Source organism: Carassius auratus, chromosome 18 (assembly GCF_003368295.1).
Source record: "Carassius auratus strain Wakin chromosome 18, ASM336829v1, whole genome shotgun sequence".
Taxonomy (NCBI): domain Eukaryota; kingdom Metazoa; phylum Chordata; class Actinopteri; order Cypriniformes; family Cyprinidae; genus Carassius; species Carassius auratus.
This window is the reverse complement of record NC_039260.1, coordinates 13564543-13574362: the sequence shown is the minus strand read 5'-3', so window position 1 is coordinate 13574362 and position 9820 is coordinate 13564543. Positions and strand designations below refer to the sequence as shown.

The 9820-nt window shown below is 36.9% G+C and overlaps 2 protein-coding genes across 3 annotated transcripts in view; both read right to left on the bottom strand.

Moving 5' to 3' along the window:
• Positions 1 to 1141: 1141 nt before the first annotated feature.
• On the bottom strand, positions 1142 to 6578 carry LOC113118013 (protein C3orf33). Its single transcript, XM_074559968.1, is given in 8 exon segments — positions 1142 to 1452; positions 1455 to 1685; positions 2569 to 2639; positions 2642 to 2740; positions 3625 to 3778; positions 4588 to 4648; positions 4838 to 4950; positions 6564 to 6578. Coding segments are annotated over 8 exon segments (798 nt in total). The 3' UTR covers positions 1142 to 1398.
• The window catches only part of slc33a1 (solute carrier family 33 member 1), a 7399-nt gene continuing 2643 nt past the window's right edge, over positions 5065 to 9820 (bottom strand). For both annotated transcript variants that reach the window (XM_026287750.1, XM_026287748.1), the window contains exons 3-7: positions 9601 to 9803; positions 9322 to 9506; positions 9055 to 9172; positions 7075 to 7290; positions 5065 to 6979 (exon numbers count right to left, since the gene is read on the bottom strand). In XM_026287750.1, coding sequence (XP_026143535.1) covers positions 6812 to 6979; positions 7075 to 7290; positions 9055 to 9172; positions 9322 to 9506; positions 9601 to 9803 — 890 coding nt within the window. In that variant the 3' untranslated portion in view covers positions 5065 to 6811. The remainder of the gene's footprint in view (positions 6980 to 7074; positions 7291 to 9054; positions 9173 to 9321; positions 9507 to 9600; positions 9804 to 9820) is intronic.

Genomic DNA, 9820 nt, shown 5'->3' with positions numbered 1-9820 from the left:
ATCCTGTTTGTTATTCTATTCATAGATGTTATATTTAAATAGGCTACATTTGAATTTCAGCGTGCTATCACAAAACCTAAAATGTTTGGGTTGGGGAGCTTAACATTCCAGGCTTAGAATTTGATCAAATGAGAAGAGAGGAATTCTGTTCCCTCTCCCGCATGAAAACAAAGGGCATATTTAATATCTCTCACTCGTTCCACAGTGTTCACAGGTCTCTCTGTGTAACCGCCAGTGTACTGAGTCTGGGTTCAGAGTCTGCTGGTCTCGTACCGAATGCACCTTTACAATTCAAAACCGTCTGTCCAATAAGAGTCCAGCATCTCTGCCATAGTCGCAAGGGACATTTGCACAATAAAGACTGAAAGGAGGGGGCAGGCCCCTTCCCCAGTCATTTCCTCCCCCTTCTGCCCATTAAGAGTAGATAGACTACTGCCATTGAGAACTGATGCGAAAACAAAACCTCTACCAGAGGACCCCCACTCTATCTGTTGAGCAGATCACTGGGAGGCCCATTAAATGTTAGTTAAACCTCTTTTTAGAGTCTACCAAGTCTGAGATTACATATTCTCTCCCAGTTGCGATTTGTTTGTTCTTTTACAGAGAATTAAACCCATCAGGTATAATTTTGAGACAATAATCAAGAATGACTTATGTTGAGATGCCATATTTTTGTAGTTGGTACATGCAACATATGCTGACATATTCACTTTCACAAAAACATTGTTGACATTTCAAATGTTTATTTAGTCACTGTCAATGAAACAAGTACAATTCAGCTGTACAACTGTCTTCTGATAATACTTCTGCATATTACTTGTCTTTTGAACCTTTATCTTCATCTTTTTCAGCTTCCATTCAAGCACCTTCTTCTAGCCTCTTTTCCCGATCTCCAAAGTACTACGCCCTTTGGGACCCTGAGAAGGTGGCACCCCCGATGCACTTTGTCTTCTGACTGTGATGTTTCTATAGTAATGGGGATCCCTCCTTCTCATTCTATCCATAGGGGCATCGGTAGACCCCCACTGCCATGTCATCGTGACAAAGCACTCCCCCGAGAGGTCTGTGGGATGTGGATTTATGGGAGGAGGGAAGAATACAAAGGCTTTCCAGTTGTCAGGAATATGACGGTGGTGTCAAACGCTACAGGTGTAGGACAGCATGAATAATGTGATGGATTACACAAAAATGCAACGTGATAAGAATGTCCATCTTCGTGTTGTGTAAATAAGGACATGTGTGAAGAGACAGGTCAAAGCAATGAGCATAAAAACACATGGAAATTTCAATAATTTCAAGTTTAATTTCTGCTAACATCCTCCTTGGCAATCAGATCTGAGATCAGAAATATAGCGCATTTAGAATAAATACTTCAAACAAAACAACTCTGCACATATTTCACTTCTCTTTAGCCCCTGACATCCATTTGAAGAGTTTTTTTTTTTTTTTTTTTTCACTGAGATGAATGTCATATTGTTCCTCAAGGTATTAGCAGCTCTCTCCCAGCGACTCTCTTCCTTCCACAGGCCTTTCCCTTTTTTCTCTGCTCTGCTCTCGGCCCTCAGAAAGTGCTTACAGAGATGCCAGGAGATCCCAGAGTGAGAGTCTAGACCCACAGAAGGAGAAGTCCTAGCCAATCCATGTCTCAAAAGTTCCTCATTCACACAGCTGTTAAAGAATGAGCCCTAGAAAGAAGACCAATGGGTTTCTTTTTTTTTTTTTTTTTTTCAGCAAAAAATTTGACTTATAACATAAAAAATTCTAATATTTATTATTTAATAATTTTGATTTAAAATGTAATCATTTGTATTCATGTTTCCAGTTGCTTGTGATCAATATGTTTTAAAAATCATTTTGTAGAAACTGCATACAGAAATGCAAAGTATAAAAAATGGGTATAGTACCAAGTAGATTTTCTCACTGTAATTAATACTCTTAAGACTTTTCTAGGCTTAGAAACAACACATTTGAGATCCCCTGATATTTCCAGCTTTTCATGATAATGTTCTGTGTTAAATTGTATGATATTAGATCTAAAGTGGTGGTTCTCAACCAAGGGCCAGGACTCACTAGAGGGCCTCAAAACTCAAAATCCTTTATAATAATTAAAGCATTAAATACAAGCTAAACAAATCAAGATATTTCTTATTTCAACTCCATTCAACTGGATCCCAACTTTTTTTGTCTTTGAACAGCTCAGGCTTACTAAAAAACAAGATAGATAGATAGATAGATAGATAGGCAATAATTTTACAAGTGTAAACATTTTTACATCTGGAAAAGTCATACACATTAATACAATCTCATAACTCTGTGGCCATTTTTATAATAAATATACTTCTTTATATGTTATGCCTAGCTTGAAAATAATAAGGAAAAATGTTTGAGTATAAGTAAATAAACAAGGTCTTTTTTGAAAACTGTTGAGAAAAATTGGGTCTTGCAGCCAGAAAGGCTGAAAACCACTGCTCTAAAGTGTCTTTCTTCCTATCAAAGGCTCTAATTTGTCAAGAAAACAACTTTCACAGTGGCATCTGACCCTGTGCTAATCTGGTATATCGCACCTACCCTGTTAACCGACACCAGGCAGTGGAGGGTCTCGCTCTGTCGGGCGATCAGTCGGAGCCACACCGTCTCAGCTGTTGACCAATCCAGTCCTGCCCTTCTGCGGTCAGCTCCACTCCAGCCAGACGCACATCCAGAAGGGTCACGGGCTGACCCGCAGAAGCCGGTGTGAGTTCTCATCTCTAGCCAACAACCCTTTTAAACGCTAGATCAACGGGACTCTATTTCAAAGGGCTTTTACGATGGCAAAACAGTTAACGGAGCCAGTTTAAAGCAGAGAGACATCTAAAGGATTTAAAGAAAGGATCATTTTCTGTGGTCTGGGAGGACCATTATGTAAACGAGACCAATAAGGTCATGCTATCCTGAAGAGTGTTAGTCTCGGTGGTGTACTGGAGAAAGCTAGATACGTCCATATGGTACAAGCACCAAGAGGTCAAGCTTAATAAGAGGCCATCTGTGAATCACAGTGACATTAACAGATATAATCGTCTTGGCTATTCTTCAGGGAGTTGATATGTGACTGGTATCGCACATTTAGATCGCATTTTGAAGACATGGCGGGTCTATAATAGAATTATTCTGACTGTCTCTTTCCACAAACTGATTTACAGCGATCCATTTAAAAATATTAAAACGGCATCTTGTAGATGTGCAAATGTTAACAACTCGGTGGCAATTTGACATAGTTCTTAAACAATTTGAGGTTTTTCTGGGTCTGGAGTGTAACCGTAGAATGACAAGAGAGATAAATCCCATGTGCTTCGTTGACTTAAAGGGTAGTTCACCCAAAAATGAAAATTTGATGTTTATCTGCTCACCCCCAGGGGATCCGAGATGAAGGTGACTTTGTTTCTTCAGTAGAACACAAACAAAGATTTTTAACTCAAACCGTTGCAGAGATGCACAATTATGAAAACTGATAAAATTGCTGTCTAAGAGAAGAGTCATAATTGAGAGCAGCTGTTGAGATGAAGACTGTGGTCCCGGAGACAGCTGTGAAATAAATGTGCAGGCCTACTGAAAGAACATTTAAAAGGGGGGCAAGTGGTTCCTTACGTTTAGTAAGCGGGCGACTGAGCAAAGGGACATAAATTAGAATGTGTCCCACTTCAAGCCCCTTTTCGGTAATATTTTTTAGCCTTCTTCTGATACTGATGTTTCCCTCAATGAATCGTGCTGGAATATCAGCTGCAGAGCCAAATTTTGTAATCTGCAAAACAAAGACAGGAAAATTTTAAGACGAAAAAATAAAAACATTAACATAGTTCCAGGGCAGTAGGAACCTCTGCTGGTGAATGCCATAACTGCATCGTCATATTGGAAGAAAGCATGTTTTCCCATTAAAATATCAAGCATAACATGTCACAATTACCTGACAGATAGCAATAAATCAGTTTCCCTGAGACAGAAAACAAGTGTCTGTGAGAGCACAATGCTCTGCAAACAGCAAGAAAAAAACTGTAATATACCGTGGCTAGCTGGCGTGTGCAGTGTTGCCAACTAATTTTCAGGGGAAGTTGCTAAAGGCAGGACAAATTATTGCTAAAAGTTGCTAAATGACATTGTGATTCCACTGCACAATGCATCATCATGTAATCACAACTCGAAACTGCATATGATTATGAATAGGATTTGAAATGTTAATTTGAATTTGTTGGTAAAACTAAAATATTAATATAATAATAACATATTGTTTAATACAACCAGTGCTGTCAAACGATCAATCGCATCCAAAATAAAAGTTTTTGTTCACATGTGTGTGTAGGCTACTGTGTAGCTATATTTATTATGTCTATATAAATATACACACATACATGTAGAAAGAAAATTATATATTAATATATATATTGTGCGTGTGTGTCAAAACGACTGAACGGGTGGTAATAATAGCTCTAAAAAAAAAAACATTGTTAAAATGGTAGCCACGCCCCAATATAAAAACGAAGGCATTAGCATTAACACTTTCCTCAAACTTACAGAGAAATAAAAGCATGTCATCAAGCATGTGTTGCTTTTTACCAGTCTAATGCTCCTAGCTATGATGAAAAGACCCACGAGACCAAGACATGTGCTGATGTTCTGTTGGCGAGCATATTAAAATATACAAATATAAACATAGCAAAATATAACATTTATTGTGTCTTGCATGGATAGCTGGCATATAATTCGTAGTTCACAAACTCATATCTCAATACAGGGAGCTGTCATTTTTCTACATCATTAAAATTAAATAAAATGACACAAAAGATGTGCAAATCTGTTACTTAACCGGACGAACGTTAAGTTATCGTAAGCAAACTGTGATATATGTACAATGATATTATTAGAGAGCTTGTTCTCCCCGTTCACATCTGAAGGACCCGAGCCTGCAGTCGGAAAGAACTACAAAATGAAGCCACGCCCACTGTTTAAGGGTAGCGACTTAGGACAAAAATGAAACGCGTTTTCAGTATTACATGTGCAAACTGTATAAGGGAAATCCTTAACACAAATGGGTCTGATTTCCTTTCATTTATTTGTATACAAGTTATCTATTCTTTTTTTTACGTAGAGATTGGGAATGTTGATAAAAACGTTCCTTGGAACAGTTTACAAGTATTTACAAAGATCAAAGTCACACTGCAGCTTTACCCTCTCCTCAAACTTCTCTCCCCATTATATGACACAAATTAAGATGGACGCTTAATGAAGAGTACAAATATAAAGACATTTGCAAATTTTACAGTGGGTCACATATTTAGTAATACAGTACAGTATTTTACAGGGATCGTTGACAAAAAAAAGAAAATTCTGGCATTCAGTCCATGTTCTGTCAAACTCATTTGGCTTTTTGGAGCACAAAAGAAGATTTGTCAGTATGATAGCCTCAATCATCATTCACTTTCACAAAAAGATGATGTAAAAGTAAAAACGAATGGAGACGGAGCAATAAATCAAGCAAAAATGAAAATGCTGTCTTCATTTACTGAACCTGAGTTTCTTTTTTTCTGTTGAACACAAAAAATATATATATATTGAAGCATGTTAAGAAACAAACAGTTGACTAGACTTCCACAGTACAGCGGGGAAGAAGAAAAAACTGTTTAGTTATCAGCATTATTTAAATTGCGCCTAATGTCCCCTCTTTTATGTTTATTAAAGAAAGTCATACAGTTTTGAAGAATGGAGATGAGTAATCAATGACAGAGCTCTCAGTTTTGGGTGAACAATCTCCTTAAATATTCCATAGTCAGTGAAAAACAACTTATTAAAAGTGCTGGTGATTGTATATATATCCCAGTCAATGTTTCAGTTGTAAACTCTAAGCATTCCTCTCCACTAGTCTAAATCATTTACAGAAATTCTAATAATTAACTTTGACATGGATTTAGTGCTAACAAAATAAGTTTCATGAATAATAAGTTCAGTCATACACATTCAAAATTAATTGAAACCACTGGCCATAACAACAGAAAAGAAAAAGCAGGGGAAGAAAGTGGTAGTAATAAATATAGTCTTTGACAATATAATTTTTTTCTGGCCTTGCAGAAGTTATAGTTCAATTTCTTCACCTCATTTTTTATCGATACCTAGATCATTTAAGGTAACAGTGATTATATATATATATATATAAAAATAGAAACCAACACCGAACATAATGGAAAACAACATAAAACCATTTCAACTCTAGAACCAATTTCAATAGTACTACAACCAGTTTCACTCACAGTTATGTCAATGATGAGACAATTTTGGTCTATACACCTAAAGAGCTCAAACAGAATTAAGTCTTTCTGCAGAAAGAGCATAAAAACTGAAAATATGAATTTTGCAGCAACTTCATCATACATATGTCATGTATAATATATCAGTCTTTTTGGGAGAACCTTGTATGATATTAGAAACAGAAAAGCACAAGGCACAGGAACTCAAGTATTTCAAAAGACAAATGCTTGATTAAATAGGCATCTGAAGAGTGAATGTCATGCCATTACTGCGTATCATGTACTTCCCACGTAAGCTAGTGCCATCTCTAGATGTACAGATTTCAATTTGGCATAAAAGCTCAGATGCTTGGAGATAATGGAACAGATATGCCAAGAACTGAATAGAACAGTATATTCTACTATTTCTGTCCTCAAAGTGTTTAAGCCTGTCTACAAGCCTGCTGTGGGATGACAAAAAGAAGTATTTACTCAAAGAAGGAAAGAGAGGGCAAGCCATGAAGTAACTTTACAACAAGAGACAGAGTCCAGTAGAGATGCTATTTGGCCACCCTGCAATGCCACGCAGAGGGGCTCTCCTCCTGTAACCGCTTCATTTTTTTCCCGAAGAACATCCACCAGCAGAGACCGATCACAACACACACCACAGACTCAACGTAGTAACCGTCCAACGCTGTCACACACGTGCCCCCATCTCTGACACAGAGCTGAAGACAATATAAGAACAGGTTAAAAATGACAGACATAGTTAAACGTCACCAATGAGTAAATGCCTGGGAATGGGATTCAATTGAACACTTACCCCTACTTCTTCAACCGAGCCGCACGTCTGTCCTGGGGCTCCCTGGCACTCTTTAAAGGTGAAAGGGTCTACCAGCCACAGAGCTAGAGTAGAGGGCCAGTTCCCTCCTAGATTAGTCACAGTGTTCAGAAGGGTCATGTAGGTGCCCCCTATCACAGGGTCACTGACCTTGGCGTGAAAGGCCATGCAGGCAACATACATGCTGTATAGTGCCACCTAGTGGAGAAAGACATTTCACAGTAAATACACAAATACACAAACCTAAATAATTGCTTATCAAAAAAAAAAAAAAAGTATATTTATTTATTTATTAATTAAATTGCATGTTATGACCTGTACGTTACATACAGTGGACTGTTGACAAATATGCCTATGATGAAGGGCAACAAATGCAGTCATGCCCTAAAATTCAAGATATTGGGGCAAAACTGTTACTGTATGAGTTGTTGTCTCAGATTTATGTCATATGATAAGTGACATCACATGAGTAGCGAGAGCAATAGCCATCACACGAATGCTGTTTATGTCACGAGTGCAAATCTGATTTCATAAAACAGCTCAGTAAATACAAACTTAATACTGTGTTTTGTTTTAAACACAATTTTGTCCATTTTTGCCAACAATCTGCGTTTTGAACGAATCATGTTAACCAATTATTCAAAGGGCCATTCATAGAGAGAGCCGTTTACTTCTGAACTGACTGAATCAGCCGTTTGAACGAATCAAATGAATGAATGAATGAATGAATGCATGCATGACTCATAAAGACATTTACCGCCACCTGCTGGTGGCTTTAGTTTCTTATTAAGAGTATTATTTCATTTAAAAATAAATTAATAAACAAACAAACTTTAAGGGATTATTCACACCTCCAAAAATGTAATTATGTCATAATTTACTCAAACCTGAATTATTTACTTTCTTTTGTGGAACATAAATAAGGTATTTTGAAGAGAGTTGGTAACAAAGCCATTTTGGTTACCAGAGACTTTCATTGCATAAAGGGAAAAACAGACCAAAAAAAAAAAAACACAGACAAAAAAAAAACATATTCAGTGCTTTTCAAAAGTTTGGGATTAGTATGATTTTATGTTTTTTTTTAAAGAAGTCTCTTATGATCATCAAGGCTGCATTTATTTGATCCAAAATAGAGAAACAATACTGTAATTATTGCAATTTAGAATAACAGTTTTATATTTTAATATACTTTACAATATTATTGATGAAGCAAAGCTGAATTTTCAGCAGCAATACTCCAGTTTTCAGTGTCACATGATTCTTCAGAAATCATTCTAATATGCTGATTAAAATTAATGTTAAAAAATGTTGTGTTGCTTAATATTTTTTGGGACCTGTGATACTTTCAGGATTCTTTGATGGAAAAAAAAAAGGTTTAAAAATGTAAATGTTGCAATATACACTACTAATCAAAGGCTTGGGCTCAGTAAGTAGTTTCTTTTTCTTTTTTTTTTTTTTTTAAAGACATCAATACTTTTATTTAGCAAGGATATATTAAATGGATAAAAAGCAATATAAGACTTATATTGTCAGAAAAGAGTTATATTTTGAAAAAAATGCTGTTCATTTTTAAAGAATCAAAGAAAAAGTATCAAAGTTTCCAAAAATAAAATTAAGCAGCAGAACTGTTTCAACACTGATAATAAAGCAGCATATTGAGAATAATTTCTGAAGGAACATGTGACACTGAAGACTGGAGGAATGGCTGATAAAAATGCAGCGCTGCGTCATAGAAACAAAGTATATTTATTAAAATATGAAACCAATACTAGAAATTGGAATATATATATATATATATATATATATATTTTTTTTTTTTTTTTTCCTGATCAAATAAATCCAGCCTTGATAAACATAAAAGACTCCATTAAAAATCTCACTGAACCCAAACTTTTAAACAACAGTGTACATTTACCAAAAACGTCACTGATCAAACTGCAGACAGAGTTAATGTAAACTAACCTGATGTAGTGCATAGCTCAGCAGCACAACAGCATAGTAATACACAGGGAAGCCTTCCTCCTGCCGAACACTGGGGGTCCACCAGACCAGCAGGGCATACTCCAAACCAATCAGCAGCCTTTGAGGAACACAAGCCACAGCTTTCCTATTACTCTACCCAATGCATGCATTCCCTCTTATGATTACACATGCGGCTGCGGCTAATCTGCTGTACGTCACAGCTCTTAAAGTCAAGAATCCAGAGATGTGTGGGGATTTAGTTTGTACCTGAATGGGAAAGCTTTGTAGAAAATGTCAAGTGGACGTGGTCCAGCTGTGTATTTACTAATAAATAGAGGCAGCAAGATTTGCAGAGGCACCATGGGAACCGCCAACAGAGCCAGCTGCTCTTTAGGAACCCCAGCTTCCACTAGCTTCAGCCCCGTCACGGCGTCAGCTGCCGAGAAACCGATCTGAAAGTAGTGAGGAAGAGGAATGAATTAGACTGATTTGCATAGAACTATTATTAAGTTACAGTAGTTAAAACAACAGGCTAAGTGCCATTACCTTAGCAGTCAGCAGAAGGACACAGAAGGTGAAGACAGTGGGCATTTTAATTATGGAGAGCAAATGTTTGTAGGTCTCCATAACACTCTGTGTCTCCTCTTTAGGCTTCTTCTTAGCATGATGCTGTTCGTTGTTTTCTTTTTTCAAGAGAGCAACCAGAGTGGTAGACACAATGAACACGATCCCCCAGAAAAACAAGAAATCTGAAAGAGAGCAGAGC